The following is a 24,283-nucleotide window of genomic DNA, read 5'->3' on the forward strand; positions in this document are numbered from 1 at the left end:
ATGTGTTTGACCGCTATGTACGATGTTTGTATCTATTGTATTCGTCATTCTGTATTTAGTACAATCTGTATTTGTAAGTGGTCTAGACCCGGTCCTGTATTTTATGTAAGCAATATCTCCTTTCAAATTCCCAAAGCGGCCCAGTCTCATGGTCACTCTACCGCGTCGGAAATATGCGGGCCACCCGAAAATTAGTTTCTTTGGCTTTAGAAGCCGTTGCGCGATTTATGTATTTATCCTATTACCGAGATATAAGGTTCATTTTAGTTCAATTTCGGGGAGATTAAGAGATTAGAAGATAAACTTGGGACGAATTCGGGAATCCGTCTAATGATTACATCAGTTAAGTTATCTTGTTTCATGATGAATTTATGGAAAATTAAATGGTTTGACTATTGTCTTGTCTTTAAAAGCTATTAGTTCGAAACTCCCGATTGAAGTGATTAGTTGCTCACGATCCGGAGGTCCGTGTTCTATTCCCGATGGGGAGATAGTCGAAATCACTTAGTAAGTTACCTGATTGTCCGAAAAAGTAAGATGATGGCGTGCTTTGGAAGTCATTAAAGCCGTTCGTTGGTCCTGGCTATTAGCCGTAAAACTCCTCCACCAACCCGCAGTGGAGCAGCGTGATGGAGTATGCTCCATACCCCCTCCAGTTGATTGAGGGGAGGACTGTGCCCAGTAGAGGCACGTATAAGTATGTTTTATTCTTTTCATAATTAACCAAAATAAAAACATTGAATTTTGCGGAAAGTTTTACCCTCTTCGGAAAGTACAAAAGAGTGCGTTGGCCGAGAATCGAACTCGGATCAACTGCTTAAGGCGACTATGCTGACCATTACACCACCAACGCATTTGTTGAGTAAAATAATATATTTTCAAAATCGTGAGCTGAATCCTGAGTATTCAGTACGTTGTCACCAACTCTCTGTATATAGGCTGTACGGTCACGAGTACTAATATGTATACATTTTGAAACCATGTCACATACATAACAACGTAAATAGCCTATATACGTCCCACTGCTGGGCACAGGCCTCCCCTCAATCAACCGGAGGGGGTATGGAGCATACTCCACCACGCTGCTGCACTGCGGGTTGGTGGAGGTGTTTTTACGGCTAATAGCCGAGACCAACGGCTTAACGTGCCCTCCGAAGCACGGAATCATCTTACTTTTTCGGACAATTAGGTGATTCAAGCCTGAAATGTCTTTACCAAAAAAAGGACAGTCTCACAAAGTGATTTCAACAATATCCCCATCGGGAATCGAACCCGCACCTCCAGATCGTGAGCCTAACGCTCTAACCACTAGACCACGGAGGCTGTTAAACCATGAAACCATGATGGAGGGTGAAACTATGTCACATTAACTTTTTTGACACATTAAACCGTAAGTCTCATTAAATGTCAAATATGATAGTGCGACAGGGTTCTAAAGTGGGTACATGATATTGCTCATGACTGTACGTATGAGTTCCTGACCTGCGACAGCATTGTGAGTATGGAGCAGCAGAAGCCACCGAGGAAGGCGGTGACGCACATCATGCGCACTGACGTGGCCAGCACCGTCAACAGCCAGGACAGGCTGCACGGTGCTGCAGCCAGCGACAGCACGCGCCGTCTGCCGTGCCGCATTGCAGCACCGCCCGCCATGCCGCCGAACAAGGCGCCTGGAATATCAAGGAATTGTGCTTTGAGGGGACATAAAACAACATAATAAATACATTGTTTTAGGTTTACGCGGTTATTATCATAATTAAAACACATAATTACGGGTTCTTACCGCGTTTAAATCAGGGATATGAGACTCCCGATATTTCGACACTGTTGCAAGTGCTATGATCACGGGATGACATCCCGTCCCGATCCCGATGTAGCGGTAAGAACTCGTTATTATGTGTTCTTGTTACTGGTTCTTACCGCGTTTAAATCAGGGATATGAGACTTCCGATATTTCGACACTGTTAATATAATAAAGACGAACCGGGAATTGTCTTTGGGTACACTTCCAAAAGTCCGGGACTCCACGGGCCTGATATTTTATAGGAAATCTTTAACTGCGTCTAACTTTTCTAATAAGAACTCCTAATACTATTATGTACGATAAGCTGCAAAAGTCCAATCAGTTTCTTGCAAAGTAATAAATTATCTGGTTGCACTTAATACCTCCTGGTTACATGTCGTTTCTGTAATAAACCAAAAACACCTACAAAAACATTAATTTTATAATTATGACAACCAATGGTTCATAATTTCATCACTGTCTACAAATAATTCGCTGGGCTAAGTGACTGAACTTTTGCTCTTTGATTGTACACCTCCTAGGTATAATTGGGTAGTTTCCTAGGTCTTAGATACATTTTGAAATTCTAATTACTAAATAAAGTCAGTTCCAAAGGTTTTAAAAAATGTTTTATTTTTCTATTTAATTTATTTGTAAAGTGCGACATTTTATCACGTTTCTCTATGACGTCTACCGGGTGAGAGCCTTCAGCGCCCCCCATTCGTCCGGTCAAGTAGTAATCTGCATCTGCGGCAAATATACAATAAGTCACGTCGAAAGAAAAACTATGACATCAGTTGGTTGTTTTTGAATGACATTTCGCCGCGTCTCATTGAGGCAACTGGCGATCCAAGAGCTGGCAGCCTTTTTGCGCAGAGAATAGGCCTGGCAGTTCAGAGGGGAAATGTTGCCAGCGTTTTGAGCTTGCCTCAGTGTGGCGCGCTGGAAAAAATATTCTATTTATAAAAAGCTGGTTTTTATTGTTATTTTTTACGTATTTACTCGTATCAGTACGTAGTATAAAACAAAGTCGCTTTTTCCTATATGCCTATGTACGCTTAAATCTTTAAAACTACGCAACGGATTTTGATGCGGTTTTTTTAATAGATAGAGTGATTCAAGAGGAAGGTTTATATGCACAATAACATCCAATAAATAGTGGAGAAATACTGTTATTATTGAGGTTTTTAATGTGATGTCGTAAATAATTTCATTTTTTCCTCAGCTTTGCACCCGAGCGAAGCTGGGGCGGGTCGCTAGTATCCAAATAAAAATAATTTGTACTGACTAGTGTGAAACTACTCTATTATATTATACTCATTTACACACACACACACTATGTACATAATTTCTACAGAAAAAGTGGATACAATTTAACCCATAGGTTTAATCCTAATACCCGTCGGCCGCCATTAATGTTTCCAAGCCGTTTGAACGGCGAGAGTTTCCCAAAACTCCCATTTCCTTTGCTCTGCCTTGATAGATCTATGTTATATAAAACCGCAATACGCAGTGTCCTCTGCATCATCATCTCCAGGTTTTCACAGGATCCGCTTACCCAACCTGAAGATTTGACAGGTCCGGTTTTTTACAGAAGCGACTGCCTGTCTGTCCTTCCAAGCCGCGAAAGGAAAACCAGCCGAATGCAGGTAAGATCACATACCTCCGAAAATGCGTTTCTCGGGAATATGGGTTTCCTCACGATGTTGTCTTTCATAACATAATCCACTGAGCACGTGAATTCGAAAACTATTGGTTTAGGCCTGTTCTGGATTCGAACCTGTAACCTCAAAGTGAGAGACAAGCGTTCTACCAACTGGACAAGCACGGCTCTACAATACATTCAGAGTTATTGACCCCAAATGGCACTACCTCTCCCGATTACTACTGATGATACTCACCAAGAAAGGAGAGTGACGCGAGCCACGAGGCCTGCTGGTCCGTGAGCTGGAAGTCCCGCCGGGTGGCGTTGGCCCCAGGCCCCTGCAGAGATGCTATGGCAGGAGAGCTGTACCCCTTGCCAAGCCCAGCCGAGAACGGTGCTAGAGATACTGCCAGAGCCGCTAGGACCTGCAACATTTAGCTTATTTAGATCGAGAGTATTTATAATCATCATCATCATCAGCCCATTAACTTCCCCACTGCTGGGGCACGGGCCTTCCCTATGGATGGATAGGGAGATCGGGCCTTAAACCCTCACGTGGGCCCAGTGCGGATAGATGGTTATTAACGACTGCTAATGCAGCCGGGACCAACGGCTTAACGTGCCTTCCGAAGCACGGAGGAGCTCGAGATGAAAACTTTTTTTGCGGTCACCCATCCTATGACCGGCCTTTGCGAAAGTTGCTTAACTTCAACAATCGCAGACCGAGCGCGTTTACCGCTGCGCCACCGAGCTCCTCTGATTTATAATCATAATCATACTATTTATTGCGTTCCACGTGGTAGGAGAACCAACCAACCAACCAACAACCATAGCGAGGAGAACCGATGACCGTTGGGGCGGAAAGGTTCTCGAATGGCGACCACGTGTCGGACGACGCTCAGTAGGTAGGCCCACTACAAGGTGGACCGACTGGATGCGGGCAGCGCAGGACCGATCGTCGTGGAGGGAGGCCTATGCCCAGCAGTGGGCGTCGTACGGCTGATAATGATGATGATGATGACATGGTAGGAGGCTGGTGATATAAGGTGAGTAACACATATGGACCCGGATTGGGCACAGCAATTAAAAGGAGAGTTACAGTTCCATATTTTAGGTTTAAACATAATAAATCAGAAGGAGTATATAATTTAGACATAAAAGTAAAAGAAAGCTACTTATTATTAAAAAAAATATTACGTTCATACTAATTAAACGGTGGGTATTTATAACGGAGATATTAACTCAGACTCATGGTCTGAATCATCCCTCAAAATTTTCGTTACGATGTCACTAACAGCCTGTATTTTACGTATATTATTAAATGGCTTACACTATGCAGTTGGTTGGTTGGTTGGTTGAGGTTGGTATTCCACCTCACAACCCATACGATAAGAAGAAGACTATGCAGTTGGGAGCAGCAGTGGGGAGTCCCACCTATCAGTCAACACGCTTAGAATGCCGTTTGAGCTGGAACGTCTAACGTAACGTAGCTTATATTATGTTACTTGTATTATCAAATGTCTGTGTGCTTATACAGTAAGATCATGAATATTCAAGAAGCTTCCAGGGGGTCAAAGACGTCCATTAACGACTTGAGCTTGTAATAGCCCTATTTTGTTTACTTAACTTAAATCCAACCACTAATTTATTTACCCAAAATGTTTCCTAAGTAAACGTTATTAACATAATTATTACGGTAATGGCGGGCTAGGCACGAACCGGGTGAGAGCCTTCAGCGCTCCCCATTTGTCCGGTCAAGTAGTTAATGCCATCTGCGGAAAATGTACAATAAGTCACAAAAAAAGGGCTAGGCACGGGAATCTAGAAGCATTTTAGTTCAAAGGTTGGATAAAACCCTTGTAAACGTCCATTTCTTGTTTGTGATGTAACTAGTTGTTAAGTGCAATAAAGTATATTAAAAACGAGGATATTTCTGAAACGCCAATGTAAAGGTAGTGGAATTATCCGTCGCAAAATTATGGAACTGAAAATAATTTAAAAAAACAATTTCCCACTGGAAATTCCACTTGATATCAACTTAGAATCATGGTTTGAAACATCCCCCAAAGCTTTTGTTACGTTGTTACGGTGTCACACAACTATGTTCTTCCGAGAACTGTAAAAGACATACTTACATACAAAACAAGGAACAAATATTATTATTTTTATTCTTAAAAAATATAAAATTTTGTTAAATTTATCTGTTTTGGGGTTATGTAGGTAATTATTATTATTAATGTTTTGTGAATTTGTGTGCAATAAAGTGATTTATTATTATTATTATTTATATTTTATTTTCTATTCTCCCTTTTTAAGGGGTAGTTTATACCCACTACACGGGCCTTAACCAAGTGTAGTGGGGTCGAGGTGATTCGATGAAATGGTGGGCGAAGTAAGGAACTTTCGGGTTATGCGACAGGTATTTAATATTGTAGCTTATTATTATTATACGTTTTTACAATAAAATACCGGACGGTATTTTGAATTTGTCAGAAAACAAATTTAAAGCTCATGTGATGCTTATTTTAGGTAAAAAGCTTATTAAAAAATAATGATTACCTAAATGATAAAAATGCCTAGTATTAAAAATGTGTTCCTCTAGTTATTTCATTATTATTATTATATTGTTCCTCTAGTTATTTCATAACTTCAACGTATATGCACCACACACATGTATATGTATACCCTACATTGATTTAAAAGATGTGTTGCTGTTGCAGTTTCTTGTCATTTCTTCTCCTCAGCCATAACACCTTGCGAAATGACGTAGACTTAAAAATGTTAAATTGACCTTTAACAAGTTTATCTATGATAATTATATTGAATAAATGATTCCGATTTCTGAACACGTATTTGTGAAGGTCAAACCGGTCGCTTACTAAATCTGAGTTTCCATCAAGGGTTACGAGCGTTTAGGGTCTTAAGGCCTTCGCTCTACATTCCTTCCGGAGCGATAACTCTTTGTCCCTGTCACATACTACGGTTTCTATATTGAATGGAATAGAATAGTGTAGAAATAAAAAGCTGTATTTTAAAATTAAGTTTAACAAATTACAGCCATTATGCAGTAAGTTGAGAAGAAGAAAAAAATACAGGCAACATACAAAAACTTAGATTATGGTGTTACCATTAACATAAAAACGTTTTGTTATTTTTTATTTATAATTATGCAGAGTATTTTATGAAATGAATGAATTTAAATCTTATTATTTATAAAATGAATTATAAATATACATTATTTATTATATATTTGATGTTAATTAATTTAACAAATAGAAATAGTTTATTATAAAGGACGCCACACACAAAAACAAGACAATAATCATTTAAAATTTTCATAAAACAATTACAAAAGCAAAATGGGTGTTCGTCGAAATGATCATAAGGTGGTGTTGGACGTCCTAAGATAAAAGGGCCTCACTCAGCACAAGTCGCGGCGTGAATCACGACGCTGGTGTTATGTGGACCCTATTGGGTGAGGCCCGAACACGAAAATCGTGTTCCATAAATATATCAATATCGGTGCATAGTGTTTATGACCTCTGCGATGTAAAATTGAATTGATTCATTTAATCACAACCTATTAGTCGCGTATCCACTTAGCGCACAGGCATGCGCGGCAGCCTCGCAAGCCAAATGCCTCGGCTGGTGTGACAGTGCCTTAACATGATGATCATGATGTGATGTGCTCGTATGGTAGCCCTATTTATTTATTTTATTATTTATTTATTTTTATTTGTGGCTATTGCCATTAGCCGGGCACAACTTGGTAACCACGCGATTCTTATATATTTGCACTTAAAATGACTAATTAAGGAGTGATACTCTGATGAGCATGACTCCCCGTGGTAGCTCAGTTGGTAGAACGCTTGCCACTCACTTTGACGTCGCAGGTTCGAATCCAGCACAGGCCTAATGACCAATGATCGTCGAATTTATTCACGAATTCATGTTTGGATCATAAATGAGCATCACTTGCTCAGCGATAAAGGAAATCATCGTGAGGAAATCCACATCCCCGTGAAATGCATTTTCGGAGGTGTGTGACCTGATGTGTATTGGGCTGGTTTTCCCTTCGCGAGTTGGAAGGTCAGACAGGCAGTCGCTTTTGTGAAAAAGCGGACCTGTCAAATAGTCAGGTTAAGTAAGCGAAAAACGGGATAATGCTAGGGGGATGACGTGTGTACAGTAAAGTATTTGTTATGTAATGTAATGTTAGTGAACATAAGTACTGTCATGAACAATATCATGTACCCACTTTAGAACCGTGTCGCACTATCATATTTGACATTTAATGAGACTTACGGTTTAATTTGTCAAAAAAGTTAATGCGACATGGTTTCAAAGTGTATACATATTAGTACTCGTGACCGTACATAGACCTTTCTCGATTAAACCACAAATGTTTGAAATTTAACATCGAGCTTCGACCTTTCGAAGGTTAATGTTATACAATCTCTCTAACAATGTGGTAAGAGCTACCCTAATATGGTAGCCATTAAAACCTGACCGTTACTTTTTGCGGAAGGTTCTCGGTGGAAACGAACTGGGATAAAAAAAACTATGAACAGAAAGATCTACATAACATAAGCTGACGACTATTGTTGTTTGTATGAAGTGTCTGGGTTGTAGTATTATTATACCTACCTACCCAAAGCACACCCCGGACAGTTCATACAAACAACCTCATTTTACACAGACACCACACATTGACGTTATCATACACGCGCATCTGTGTGTGACGTTTGACGCCATACGATTCAAGTCAATAAACTATGTCCGAGGGGGGGGGGGGTGAGGTAAACCTAGCTCAGACGCTGGTGGGGAGCGGAGAGTTGCCGTTCTGTCATCATCAGCCGTACGACGCCCACTGCTGGGCATAGGCCTCCCCCAAGGATCTCCACGACGATCGGTCCTGCGCTGCCCGCATCCAGCGGCTTCCCGCGACCTTCACCAGATCGTCGGTCCACCTTGTAGCAGGCCTACCCACTGTGCGTCGTCCGACGCGTGGTCGCCATTCCAGAACCTTTGGTCGCCATTTCAGCTTTGTAATTCTCCGAGCTATGTCGGTGACTTTAGTTCTTCTGCGGATCTCCTCATTTCTGATTCGATCGAGCAGGGAAATACCGAGCATAGCTCTCTCCATTGCCCGCTGAGCGACACCGAGCCTCCTCACAAGATCCATAGTAAGCGGCCACGTCTCACTGCCGTAGGTTATCACTGTCACTGTCATTGCCGTTCTGTACTTAGTATTATTTATTATTATAAGGCTAAAGTTTGCCTGAAAGAAATTTATCCACCACAATCTACACGAAAGAAGAAGATCAGAAGCTATGGCTCACCACCTATCACGTTGGTGTAACAGAAAGCTCGGTGAGGCGTGGGTATTTATTTAATTCATCGTGTGTGATGTATCTAATCTTTTTCTTTTTGTATGCATGTGTGTCTGTAGACCAAATAAATGTTTTTATCTATCTATCTATCTATCTGATGGTACACTCAAAGAGCAAAAATTCAGTCAGTGAGCCCAGCGAATTATTTGTAAACAGTGGTGAAATTATGAACCATTAGTTGTCATAATTATAAAATTTATGTTTTTGTAGGTGTTTTAGGTCTATTACAGAAACGACATGTAACCAAGAGGTCTTAAGTGCAACCAGTTAATTTATTACTTTGCAAGAAACTGATTGAACTTTTGCCGCTTAATTAGAATCCCGATACTATCTGTTTTGTCACTACTAACATAATTTTTAAGTTTTTGTAATACTAACAAATATGGGCATCTGTCTGAAATAAAATTATTATTATTTTTTTTTATCCCCGCCGGCGTGGTCGATGATTTCCTTCATTCAACGGTTTTTCGCTATCGAAATATTCTTCCTCTCAGACGACGCCCTGAGCCGAAATTCGCGCCCAACTGGGCACCCTCAAGCCTGTTGTCTTAAATTTTGTACCGGGTAAGAGCCCTCAGCGCTCCCCATTTGTTCGGCCAAGTAGCAAATCTACAATAAGTCAGTACCCAATAATCGTACCTTTGGACTACCCCAATTGGGATATAGTCGTGAGTTTATGATGTTATGTTATGTTATTACACATATTACAATATATAGCAACCCGGCCTACCGAACATAGTCTGGGTCGGCGGAACGAACGAGCCTCGCGCGGTCGTATGCCCGCGCGCTTTAATTGTTAAATGAGCGTGCCGCGCCACCCCCGCGCGCCCCCGCTATCTGTCACTTTCAATTTTTTTTCTTCTCTGGACGATTGCGAACCACGCGCACGCTATACGCGCCCTTTCTTAAATTTGTGTGCCAATCTTGTAAGAACTCGTGTGAATATATTGTGACAATCACCCCATTAAACAAAAGATTACCCTGAGATCCGACTGTATTTCTTCCACACCTGGCTAGCCACCCCCATAAATATAGATTCTTGCAAGAAGATTATGTATCAAAATTCCTGGTCACGTGCCATGATCGATGCACAAACACTTACAACCGTCGGGACTAGTGATGTGCCATCACCGGGAATGTTCTTAGTTTAAAGAACTTTATTCTCATAAACTCTCTAATTCTCATAAAACATAGTCACTTACCACGAGGACTAAATATTTTAACAAACATAAGTTAATTTGTCCTGTTGAACAGGCGGAGAGGGTATATAAAAAAACTTAACTATAAAAAAATTGAACAAAAAAAAAAGAATAGACACCATTGTTTTAAGTTTACGCGGTTATTATCATAATTAAAGCACATAATAACGGGTTCTTACCGCATTTAAATGGGGATATGAGGCTCCCGGGAGTCTCATATCCCCATTTAAACGCGGTAAGAACCCGTTATTATGTGCTTTAATTAGAATAGACACCAGTCTGTAACATTGTTTACAAGTGTGGAGTAAGGCGGGAAGGGATGTTTTGGAAGTGAAAAAATTCTTTAATAGTAAGGACACTAGCCCCGATTCTAGCAGACACCTCCAAAGTTTACTTTAAGTTATACCTGTCATTGTCTTATCCGCCGAAAAGGAAAGGGATAGATTGACAGCTGTTAATTTACTTTTATCATATAGTGGTATATCTATGTTTGACTTATGGTCTTATGTCATGTCAAAAAGATTATGATTGATATACGTGAGCTTCAGAGGTCCTGTGACGAACACCGGACGCAACATGCGACAAGACCCGCAGACGAGGGTGTTCTTTTTAGGCCAGAGGGTACAGGGCCGAAACTATACGGACCCGTCCCAGAGATGGAAATTTGGCGAAGTTGGGAGAGTACTGGGGCCGGTGCACTATCTGGTGAGAACGGACGATGGAGACCTGCAAGAGGCACGTTGACCAGATGCTGCAGACCTCAGTAACAACCAACCAACTAACGACTAGTAGCTAACTATAAGATTTAGGGGGGAGACCTGTGGTATATCTATGTTTTACTTACCTGTGGTATATCTATGTTTTACTTATAATAATAATAATAATTTATTTATTTCACGAAACATGTCTCATATGTGTTAGTAAACTTATTCTAGATGTTAGTAGCTTTATCTAATATTAGATGCTATGACATGCAAGTCACAGCATCTACGCAGATACGGGCAGTCGAGTCGCGCACCTATCATCGAGAGGGCGGGGTTGCCGCTGCCCCGCACCCTGCGCACCAGAGACGTGCATCGCTTCCTCATAGTCGTATAAAAGCAGTCGACGCGAGCTTCAGCGAACATGCCCGAGGCGCTACAGAAGCGAGGCAGCCGCAATAACACCCTAAAAGCGTTGTTGAACTGGACGCGGATAGCGTTGTATGCTTCACGTGTAGAGTGAAGTACAATACGCTCTAAAAAGCGTTATTTATGGTCTTATGTCATGTCAAAAAGATTATGATTGATAAAAAATGCAAATGCCGTTTTACTGAGTTTAATATATTACATTAACTCTGTTCTTTTTTCCTAAAGGCCAGAGTAACTTATGTGCCTTTTAACTACCAGGAATGTTCCCAGTTTGGGAACGCCACATCACTAGTCGAGACATCGTTGTTCGATACAACAATCGTTTCTGTAATGCCAAAACTTGTACTGAAGACACGTTCCTAAGCAGTGTACTGTTTTTCCTTGAAATATTGTTTTTTATGTTCAGTCATGAGCAATATAATGTACCCATTTTAGGACTCTGTCGCACTAACATATTTGACATTTAGTGAGACTTACAGTTCAATTTGTCAAAAAAGTTAATGTGACATGGTACGAAAGTGTACACATATTAATGCTCGTGACCGTTCATTCTTCTTCTATCGTGTTGGTTGTGAGGTTAATTACCAAACTCATCAACCATTACTCCAATTAACCGCCTTACTCCATTGTTATTATTGAGCCGCCAAAGGCCCATAATATGGCTCATGTAACGACTACTTACTTACATCAGTAAGTAGTAACCGGGACCAGCGGCATGCCTTCCGAAGCACGGATCGTCTTACTTTCGGACAATCAGTTGATTAGCCTGTAATATCCTAACCAAACTAGGGATCACAAAGTGATTTTTGTGATATGTCCCCATCGGGATCCAAACCCGGGACCTCCGGATCGTGAGCCCAACGCTCAACCACTGGACCACCGAGGACGTTGTTCATTTATTATTTATTTGTTCATGTTCATTTAATTTACATAGGCACTATACAATTTTACCCTTGTCAGTCCTTATCTTCTTGTCCTTATTTAGGAAAAAACTGAGAATTTTCTTGAGGGCCTTTATTTGATGTTGAATTCAAATTCAATTTCCAAAATATCTTTCATAATCAGAACCATTTATTCAAAAATATCTTTATTCAGTAGGTAACATAGTTACACTTTGAATCGTCAGTTTTTACATAACGAACGTGTCATCCGCCTAAAACAACTGCAGCTTCTCACAACCTGTATAGCCGTGGAAAAGAAGCTGCAAGAAAAACCTCGGCACAGGGCCTTAGACGTTCTTTTAAAAATAAACAAAAATACTGTTACGCAATTTAGTAATTAGGCTGCCTAATATCGGGTCCCAGACAGTTAATCCTATGCATTCATATCTTCTAGATAATCACTAATCTTCCAATCTTATTTTATTAAGTTTCTGTTTAATTACTGTCTTAAAACTGTTCAATGATAAATCCTAAATGTCAATGGGAATCTTATTGTAATAACCCATACATTGCCCTTTACACGATTCGCGTAGCATAGGGGGTTAAAAATGAAATCTTAATGTAGACGTTCGCAAATGATTACATAACATAACATAACATAAATAGCCTATATACCTAAACTTAATCAACCGGAGGGGGGTAGGGCCGTAGGGAGTGATGGGGGCTGCGGTTGGTCGTAGTTAAATACGTTGTTGAAAGTTATAGAAAAATATTTATTTGCTTGCACACGATATGTTACAATTTTTATAGAGAGAGCGATTTGAAAGTTGCCACAATAATAATACTTAAATAATATTTTAGGTTCATCATATCCATCTTTGGACTTCGTATCAACAGTGGCTGCAAGTTGTCTTTGATTACTTGTGGCTCTGCCCACCCCATTAGGGATTACGGGCGTGAGTTTATGTATGTATGTATGTAAATAATATTTTATTGTTGGTGTTGCCAATAGGGAGTATACTCCACCACGCTGTTCCACTGCGGGTTGGTGGAGCTGTTTTGTTTGAGAACGCGTGACTATGTAAGTTACGCCGTGCCATCTCCCAACATGGCTACACGGATCTTTCCAAAGTAAATTATAATAGGCTTAGTAAGCTTACATATTAGTTATCTTACTGAGCCGGAAACAGCCTCTGTGGTCTGGGAGTTAGTGGTTTGAGAGTTAAGGTACGAGTTGGCAGCGGACGACATGAGGCAGCAGCAGACGACGTGTCGCAGAGACTCTACTGGTTTCTATGTATTTCTATGAAATATCTTTCATTGCCAACGACATGTCACCGCTATGGGTCCGAGGAGGGAGGAGGGTTCGATTCCCGATGGGGACATTGTCGAAATCACTCTGTGAGTCTGTCCTTTGTTTGGCATTGACTTTTCAGGCTCGAATCACCTGATTGTCTGAAAAAGTAATATGATTCCGCCGGTAATAAGTATATTTGATTTGATTTGATTTAATAAGCCGCTGGTCCGGCTATTAGCCGTAAATCACCTCTGCCAACCCGCAGTGGAGGCAGCGTGGTGTCTATGCCCAGCAGTGGGACGTATACAGGCTGTTTATGATTATGATGACTCAGCCGGGACTTGCAGGGTCTTTTAAGTTTTGTATTTACCTTCAAACAACTTTTCCATCAATTTCAATCGTGTGAGTAGAGTTATGTTAGGCAGGCAATCTCCCTTTTTCAAAGTTGCTTATATAAAAGTTGACAAAGACCCCTAACTTCGCAGACTCATTAAAATGAAAGTAAAACAGAAAAGAGTAAAGCTTAGGCGTTTTGAGTGCATGCTTCTATCGGCAACTAGCGTCGAACGAGACGACGGGAATTAAACAAAAAACAAAACCGCACCATATACACTCCATAATTGAACTACTGCTAACTGACGAACTGCTGCTAAATTATTTATCGCGTACGTTGCGTGCGTTACGGCCTCCGTGGTCCAGTGGTTGAGCGTTGGGCTCACGATCCGGAGGTCCCGAGTTCGAATCCAGGAGGGGACATATCACAAAAATCACTTTGTGATCCCTAGTTTGGTTAGGACATTACAGGCTGGTCACCTGATTGTCCAAAAGTAAGATGCTCCGTGCTTCGGAAGGCACGTTAAGCCGTTGGTCCCGGTTACTACTTACTGATGTAAGTTGGTAGTCAATACATGAGCCACGTCAGGGGCCTTTGGCGGCTCAATAATAACTGACACCAGGGTTGATGAGGTTGGTAATTCACCTCACAACCCACACGATAGAAGAAGATTTATCGCGTTATCGCTGACAGTGTCACAGTGGGCTGTGTGGTGTGTACCGACTAAAACCAGGCCATAGAAGCCGCATAACTTACAAAATGAATATTCTGAGGCGTCTAGCGAATGTACAGTCGGCTAATAAACTGTGAGGGAAGTCACAGTAAAACGATATAACGTCCTTCATTATGCGCACTGCTAGGGAGTGGAATTATTTGCCATTTCTGTATTCCCTTAGCTTCAAACCGTTTTTTCGATTCTGCCCCGCACCACCCAAATCCCCTGGTAGTTGCGGCTTCCGAATACATCCCACACATAGGGACGGTACTGAAAAGTTTTGGCGTCCGAAAGATGTAATATACGATCCCGACGACCCGATTACTCTAGCCATAGAGGCAGCCAATCAGCTCGCGACACCAAACACTTCAGGACCCCGATACCGACCCCGCCGGCGTGGTCGACGACTTCTCTCAATCAGCGCTTATCGCTATCGACCCACTAGGGTCGATTAATTCTTTCAAATATTTTTCCTCTCAGACGACGCCCTGAGCCGAGGTTCGCGCCCAACTGGGCACCCTCAGGCCTGTTGTCTTAAACGTTGTACCGGGCGCTCCCCATTTGTCCGGCGAAGTAGTTAATGCCTGTGGCAAATCTACAATAAGTCACGTTAAAAAAAGCTGTATTCCCGAATGCATATAACCCGGGTGCTTTCAATGCCAGAGTAACAGGTACCTTCTGGGCTCCATCTTAGGCCTCGTCTATGCCTTCGGGCAAGTCTGGGGCCAAGAGCAAACAAAAAGATAAATACCTATTAGGTAATTGGCTTTCTGAGTTTGAATTCATGTTTGGCACATAGATAATAAACATAGATAAAGCCTTTCAACTGTTTTAAGACAGTAGTTAAACAAAAACTTTACAAAAAAGGTTATTATAAAGTTAGTGATTATTTAGAAGACATGAATGCATGGGATTAACTGTCTGAGAACTGATATTAGGCAGCTAAATTACTCAATTGTATACCAATATTTTATGTTTTTTTTTTTAAAGAACGTCTAGGGTCCTGTGCCGAGGTTTTTCTTGCAGCTTCTTTTCCCCGGCTATACAGGTTGTGAGACGCTGCAGTAGTTTTAGGCGGATGAGACGTTCGTTATGTAAAAATTGACGATTCAAAGCGTAACTATGTTACCTACTGAATAAAGATATTTTTGAATTTTGAATTTAAATTTGATAATTAATATCACTTGGTTTCCTGGATTTGTGCCGGATTAAAAAAGGATTTTCCATGCTACGTTTTTCAAAGACAAAATAGATGGCACTGTAAATATTGTTGGATAACTGAGATTAGTGATATTTTTGAATCTGAAAAGTAGACTTGCCCATACAAAACACCGACCAAAGGAAAGGTACTTACAGGATTGTTGAATTTGGTTTCTTCTGACCCCGGGGTGCTCTGGAGACTGCTAGTGCACTTTCAGATTAAGTTTAAACAGCACAACTTGAATTAATACACTTTTATGTTATTTTAGAAATTTCTTGTATAGAAACGCGCGACGGCGGTAGTCGAGTCCACTTTATTTTTCTTTTTCCTGGCTTGGGGTGGCGGGAGTTTTTGGCGCGAACCAAAGGAGTTTTTGGAAGGGATTCATGGTCGGTGTCCTAACATTTACCCCCCACCGAAATCAACAGTGATTTCAAAATAGGTAATAACATCACAAGAGTAGAATTATTAAATATACTACTTATAATGTACTTTATTGTTGACAAAGAAAACTAAGTTATATATTTTTATAATAAGATAAGCTAATGGACTGTATAATAAATAATTAAGTGTATGAATGATATTATTATGATAGAAATAAATAACAAAGTTATTGGTCCTGCTCTTTTGGGAGAGGACTCAATTTGGAAACAGGCCGTTGTAACCGTGAATTTTGTGTACGTAATGTAACAACGCGAACTCTACCATCACGTCCAGGGTGAATCTGTTCTACACGACCCAAACTCCATTGTTGACACGGTACGTTATCGTTATGAATTAAGACCAAATCGTTTACGTTTAAGTTAGGTGTATCAACAAACCACTTCTGCCTTTGTTGCAATGTGTGCAAGTATTCCGACTTCCACCGGCGCCAGAAGTGCAGAGCGGCCTGCGTAATGCATTGCCATCGTGTTAAACGATTCAACGGTATATCTGAAAGATCGTAATTGGGAGCCGATACCAATTGACGACCGACTAAAAAGTGTCCTGGCGTAAGGACGTCGAATTCACTCGGGTCATTAGACAAACTACACAAAGGGCGCGAATTTAAAATCGCTTCTATGTTAGCAAAAAGAGTACCCAACTCTTCGAAAGATAAAGCACGAGTACCTACTACGCGCTTCAAGTGGTACTTTGCCGATTTTATTCCGGCTTCAAAAATGCCCCCAAAATGACTACCTGTCGGGGGGTTATATTTCCATGTCACTTTTCTGACTGTAAAACCGTCAATAAGCTGCCGTTGACTTGCATTATAAAATTGAACGACTTCGTTTAAGTGTTTACCGGCCGCGACAAAGTTTTTACCGTTATCCGAATACATGGTGTGTGGAAGACCACGCCTAGCCGTAAACCGATCGAATGAAGCTAGGAAGCATTCAGTAGTCAACGCCGAAAGGACCTCAAGGTGAACCGCACGAGTCGAATAACAAACAAATAGACATAAGTAAGACTTTGAGATTCTGGCATTGCGTCTATTTGTTTCTTTTGTATAAAATGGACCTCCAATATCGACACCGACCGTGTGAAACGGGTAAACGTCCTGTAAGCGGCACTTAGGCAAAGAGCCCATTTTAGGTTGATTTACAGTGGGCCTATTTCTGAAACATGTAACGCATTTGGAAAGGCGAGACCGTATAACACAGCGAGCGGCTATAATCCAATATTTTTGAACTAATATGTTTTGTAAAGTCCTAGGTCCGACATGTAAATAAACTTTATGATAATAATCAATTAAAATGTTCGTAAAATGACATTTTTTCGGTAAAATTAAAGGGTGACGTTGAGTAAATGGTAAGTTTGCGTGTGAAAGCCTACCCCCCACCATGAGAAGACCACGGCTATCAATGAACGGGTCGAGTTTACGTAGGCTTTGAGAGCATCGATTACCTCGTTTTAATGACTCAATGTCATCACCAAAATGTTCGGATTGAACTATTTGAATAAGTTTATCGTGAGCTTTATTTAACTCTGCGGTGAGCAATGCGCCCCTGATTCTATCAGGCCGAGAAACCCTGGAATTGTGTAAGAATCTGAAACACCAGGCGACTATGCGCTGCAGTTTGTTAAAATTCGAATATTTATTTATTATATTATCAAAGTTATTTTTTAGAGAGACACCTTCAGTGAGTAATGACGTACTTTCCTTTACAGGTTTTAGTTCCAGGGGTTCTCCTTTGAACTCAGTTAGAGACCTCACTGGCCACATATGTTGTGGATCGTACAACCACTGTGGGCCGCGGAACCACTGATCAGCGATGTGCAGCAACTGGGCCGGCGTGGCGCCGCGCGAACATACATCGGCAGGATTGTCAGTGCCGTTGACGTGATACCATTGAACACCGGCTGAACATTCAGTAATCTTAGCCACACGATTCGCAACAAAAGTTTTTAATTTGAATGCAGGTGTATTGATCCACGTCAACGCCACTGAGCTGTCGGTGAAAGCCAGTACTTCGCTGATCAGTACTTCCTTGGCTAATATCGATACGACATATTGTAGGGTTTTCGATAACAAATGAGCGGCCATTAATTCAAGACGCGGAATCGATACTGTTTTTAAGGGCGCAACCTTAGATTTTGATAACAGTAGGCTAACCTTGACATTGCCATGCCCGTCCTGACTGCGAATATACACGACGGCAGCGAAACCATTCGTCGACGCGTCACAAAAACCCACAATTTGAGCTGTAATGTGATTTTTCACAAAAACATGTCGGTCATGTTTTAGTTTCGATGATAAAGGTATTTGAAATGAAAACAAACGCCATTCATTGAGAAGCGCATTAGGCAGCGCGTCATCCCAACCTAAATTGGCGCACCATAACTTTTGCATAAAAGTTTTAGCGAGAAAAGTACAAGGCGCAACGAACCCCAAAGGGTCAAATAACTTAGCTATTTCCGACAACACGGAGCGCTTCGTCACGTTACTTTCCATCTGTGTGGTACGGAAGGAGAAAGCGTCTTCTTCAGGTAGCCAGTGCAGGCCGAGAATCTTGATAGCCATAGTTTTGCCGTCATCGAACTGAACAGGTGGTTCGAGTTGATCACTAGGCAATTTATTTAAAACTTGAGCACTATTACTCGACCACTTGCGCAATTCGAAACCGCCAAGCTTTAGCAATTCTACCAACTGATGTTGAAGTGTCAGCGCGTCGTCTACACTATCCACTGACCAAAGCAAGTCATCAACGTAAAAACCTTCACGCAGAGCACGGGCGGCATCAGGGAAACGATCGCCTTCATCCGCGGCTAACTGCTGTAACGTGCGAATGGCTAAAAACGGGCTGCTGACTACCCCGTAAGTGACTGTGCACAACTCGTACATCTTTATAGGCTCGTTGGGCGAATCTCGCCACAATATGTGTTGAAATTGACGTTGTGATTTGTCAATTAATATATTACGATACATTTTTGATATGTCACCGCATAAACAAACGTTACGTAAACGGAAACGTATTAATAATTCCACAAGATCAGCTTGCAGTTTGGGCCCCGTATATAAAACGGAATTTAAAGATTGATTATTTGTAGTTTGACACGAAGCATCGAAAACTACGCGAAGTTTTGTCGTACTACTATCAGGCTTATGAACGCAGTGGTGGGGAATGACATACGCCGATTCCACTTCCGATACGTCACCGACACAGACCATATGACCGAGCGACGCGTAGTCGTCCATGAACGTTTTATATTCGCCCCTTAGATCGGGTAAACGAGATAATTTGCGTTCCAAATTTTGATATCGTTTTAATGCAATTTGTTTAGAATCGCCCAGTTTCGCGTCAGGTTTGAATGGGTAGCTCACAATGTATCGACCGGTATTATCACGCTTATGGTCACTGACAAACATCTGTTCAGCGATGACGTCATCTGGATTTTTAGGTACGTCACAGGATAAACTTTCGGTTTCCCAGAAAGATTTAATTAAATCGTCCACCTTAACTGTGCTACTAGTGAACATACAAGTCGACACACCGTCAGCACCGGTATTCACTGACAGCTGGCCTGTAATGACATACCCGAAAATGCTACTTAACGCGAGCGGTATCCCTTGACGTGACGGATGATACTTGCCACCATCATAAATGAATGGAAACACGTCACTGGCAAGCAACATGTCAATGCGACTCGAGCGATAGAAAGTAGGGTCAGCCAACACCAAATGTTTATATTCGTTGACTAAATCCTGTGACAAAGTGACAGATGGCATATCGCCAGATATTTTCGGAATGATCACAGCTTTTATATTAAAAACAGGGTCATTAGACATGGTCGGCTTTAAAGTGCAGGACACCATACCGTGATCGCGAACTACTGTTCCGCCTAGGCCCGACAATTGAGTGTTACACTTTTGACGTGGAAGCCCTAATCGCTGTGCACAATCATTTGTGATAAAACTGGTTTGAGAACCACTGTCGATCACTACGCGCACGGGTTGATATTTGCCTGAAACATCCGTAACGTGTACAACCGCAGTACCCAGCATAACTGTCGACCCAGACGAGCATGACGATGCCAAGGAGACCCGATTCTGTTGATCGTTATTAAAGTCGTTATCACAACTGTCATCAGAGCCCGTGCTTATCAAAGTTACATTGGAATCTAAATGCAACGTGTGATGATGTTTGTTTTTGCACACCGTACATGTTATCTTCGATGGGCACTCATTAGATGTGTGACCTTGACGCAAACAATTTTCGCATAAACGCAAATCTTTTATTTTTACAATTCGCTGCTTAGGAGACAGCGCAATGTATTCGTAACATTTATAAATCGAATGAAATGGCTTATTGCAATACAAACATGCCTTCTTAGAATTATCAGGGCCCGCATTGCTCGCCAAACAGGTTTTTGAATTGACATTTTTTGTAATAGGTTTACTATTATTATTAGTTTTGTTTTGAACCGCATTTAGAATGGGTTTATTTGAAACGGGCTTTGAAACAGGAGGATTAGACATTTCCAACATACGCGCCTGATTCGATACAAATTCGCTTAATGTTTTAAAAATAGGTATTTCCTTTATACCGATTTTTTGTTCAAATTCTCGTCTAGAAACCGGGTCCAGGTTACGTAAACCGATATAACAAAGAATAAATCCCGCTAAATCATCGATTTTTAATAATTCTAACGCTTGAACGCATTCTTGAAATGTCTCTAAAAAGGAATTCAATCCGCTAACAGATTCGTTCGGCAAAGGTTTGAACGCGAACAATTTATCCAAATAGCGGGTAGCTATAGCACGCTTATTTTCATACCTGTCCGACAGAGATGACCAGACAATATTATAATTGTCACTCGATACAGGCAAACTTTTCACTATTTGAAGTGCTGGCCCGGTTACTACGGAAAGTAAATAATGGAACTTCTCGACATTACCTATCGAATTATTTGTATGAATCAAACTCATAAATGTATCGCGAAATGTAATCCAATTCTCTAAACTTCCGTCAAAATGAACAAGTTCAATTTTAGGTAAGCGAGGCTGAGAGCCGCCGCTTCGCTCATATTTGAATTCACCGCCACTTTTTGACGTATTCGAAACAGTTTCGTATTGATGAAAAATACGTTTAACTTCGTAATACAAGTCATCGAAAGCCTTTACTTCCTGGTCGTTAATTATATACGCCGGGTTACGCTTTAGTTCCAGCGCAGAAATATCATCAACAATTCGTTCGAATGATTCGCGAGAAGATTCGAGTTCACTGACCCGCACCAACAATTTGTTAACTAACGTGGAATCACTTTCGACAATTTTAGATAAATCGTACATCTGTTGAACACGCCTAAAATAACGTTCTTTTCTATTTATTAACGTATTTATTTTGATATCAAGATCGGTCAAAAATGGAGTTGTAGGTGTTTCTTTCGCCATTTTGAACTGAAGAAAAATGTACTAGAAACTTCGAGAACAACGCGTCCCTACAACTGCCTGTTTATGTAAAACCGAACAAAAAGTAATTTACACTGTAGAAATAGATTCTAAGTATTTGACTACGTATAAAAAATATATTAAATATGATATTACACTGTGACAAATAGAACTATTGAACAAATACTTGCACAATGAAATGTGATGTTGTAAATTTAATATTTTGAATAAAATAACATAAATTATATATGAAATAGTCTGTTAATACCTATTTTGATATACTGAATCCGTATCGAAGGACCATAAATGTTGGATAACTGAGATTAGTGATATTTTTGAATCTGAAAAGTAGACTTGCCCATACAAAACACCGACCAAAGGAAAGGTACTTACAGGATTGTTGAATTTGGTTTCTTCTGACCCCGGGGTGCTCTGGAGACTGCTAGTGCACTTTCAGATTAAGTTTAAACAGCACAACTTGAATTAATACACTTTTATGTTATTTTAGAAATTTCTTGTATAGAAACGCGCGACGGCGGTAGTCGAGTCCACTTTATTTTTCTTTTTCCTGGCTTGGGGTGGCGGGAGTTTTTGGCGCGAACCAAAGGAGTTTTTGGAAGGGATTCATGGTCGGTGTCCTAACAAATATTGTCCTTCGTTTAACCAGCTAATTTCATAGATAACAGCCATATGTATCTTTTATACATATTTTTATTTGGTATAAACGATGACCCTTGTTATTACACCCAGGCATAATTCCATCTTCCACTCATTATTATTCTGATCAAAATAAATATAAGCAATATAGGTCGCAATATAATGTGATCCAAATATCAAGCAACAATTATTTTTATATATAAAAAAAATATGCCGCAGATGGCATTAACTGTTTGGCCGGACAAATGGGGAGCGCTGAACTCGGTACTAGTGGAGTAGCGTGATAGAGTATGCTGCATACCCCCTCCGGTTGATTGAGGGGAGGACTGTGCCCAGCAGTAGGACGTATATAGGCTGTTCATGTTATATGTGATGTGTTCATGTTATGTGTGTGTGTATGATGTGTGTACGACATCGTATCAACAGTGGCTGCTAGTTGTCTTTGATTACTTGTGGCTCTGCCCACCCCATTAGGGATTACGGGCATGAGTTTATATATGTATGATGTGTCTATAGGGATTCGGGTGTGGGTTATGTACTTCTGACTCTCTGTCACTTTTCTATTAAACTGTACTTTGTCTTTCCATTGTCGTATGTCTTTGTGCGTTCAACCAGAGACAATCTTGTTACATTAGAAGATTACTTATGTTCCTTCATGCTATATTCCTTCCGGGATAGATTTAGAGTTAGTTATTTTAGGATGATTCCGTGCTTCGGAGGGCACGTTAAGCCGTTGGTCCCGGTTACTACTTACTGATGTAAGTTGGTAGTCATTACATGAGCCTCCACCAACGAGCAGCGTGGTGGAGTATGCTCCATACCCCCTCCGGTTGACTGAGGGGAGGCCTGTGCCCAGCAGTGGGACGTATATAGGCTGATTATGTTATGTTATATTTTAGGATGTCATTCAGATACAGACATTGGTGCTTGTAGAACCATCTAATTTTATTTTAAGTTATAACCTGTTATTTGTTGTTTATAACAGCCTTCGTGGTGTAGTGGTTAGAGCGTTGGGCTCACGATCTGGAGGTCCGGGTTCGATTCCCGATGGGGACATTGTCGAAATCACTTTGTGAGACTGTCCTTTGTTCGGTAAGGACATTGCAGGCTTGTATCACCTGATTGTCCGAAAAAGTAGGTGTTTCCCTGCTTCGTAAGGCACGCTAAGCCGTTGGCCCAGGGCTACTAGCTCAAATACCTCCGCTAACCAGCACTGGATCAGCGTGGTGGAGTATGCTCCATACCCCTCCGGTTGATTGAGGGGAGGCCTGTGCCTCGCAGTGGGACGTATATAAGCTGTTTATGTTATATTTATGTTACCTGTTATTTTCTTATCAGCCGAAAAGGAAAGGGACGGGTAATAGACAGCTATAGTGAGCTGAATCATCCCCCTTAGTATTCTTTACGATGTCACTTATACAACGTACAAGTGGAATTTTCTCTCGGTTTTTTTTTGTTTTTTTTAAATTATTTTCCCCTTCCTCCCTCTCTCCCTCCCTTTCCCCCTCTTTTCCTCCCCCCTTCCTCCTTCCTTCCTTCTTTCTTCCTTTTTCCTTTCTCCCTTCTCTTTACTTTTTCTTTTTGTCGTGTCTTATAGGGAAGTCAAGGAATTGGCTCAGCGAATGCTACACCGACTAGAGCGTGGCTCTTAAATTGATGATGATGAAATTATCTTCAGTTCCATACTTTTGCGACGGAAAATTCCGATTGATATCAACTCAAATTAGTGGTTTGAATCACCCATCAAAGTTTTCGTTACGATGTCATTAACATGTATAGAGCTAAGTCGGTTCCAGCCAAGTAGTTAATGCCATTTGGGAGTAAATCTACAATTAAATTAAAAAAGCAATATAATATGATGGTATATGTTGACTGGGTTTACGAACACGATCGATCACACGCTGTCGTCGGCATAGGCAGTAAAATTATTGCCTGAAAACACACATTGTTTGCTGTCAAAATACTGTATGTTTTAATTAAAGTTTATTTATTTATTATAGGTTATCAACATGATAGTCAACAGTACTGGCCATTATTCATATTCTTGCATATTGTATTTGTTGCCCCCCCTAGATATGTTTAAGACATAAATAGACATATATTTTTTATACATGGCAGCACTTTCTCTTCCTTCAAACCTTAGTTGTAACAGTGTGCTTCTTTAAATAAAAAATCA

General features: G+C 40.9%; 1 protein-coding gene across 1 annotated transcript in view; it reads right to left on the reverse strand.

The window, feature by feature from the left end:
- The window catches only part of LOC126377525 (facilitated trehalose transporter Tret1-like), a 36,668-nt gene that overhangs the window by 6,569 nt on the left and 5,816 nt on the right, over positions 1–24,283 (reverse strand). Inside the window, exons 2-3 of the mRNA XM_050025309.1 lie at positions 3,685–3,853; positions 1,483–1,670 (exon numbers count right to left, since the gene is read on the reverse strand). Of these exons, the coding sequence (XP_049881266.1) occupies positions 1,483–1,670; positions 3,685–3,853 (357 nt within the window). The remainder of the gene's footprint in view (positions 1–1,482; positions 1,671–3,684; positions 3,854–24,283) is intronic.

This window comes from Pectinophora gossypiella, chromosome 23 (genome assembly GCF_024362695.1).
Source record: "Pectinophora gossypiella chromosome 23, ilPecGoss1.1, whole genome shotgun sequence".
In the NCBI taxonomy this organism is placed as follows: domain Eukaryota; kingdom Metazoa; phylum Arthropoda; class Insecta; order Lepidoptera; family Gelechiidae; genus Pectinophora; species Pectinophora gossypiella.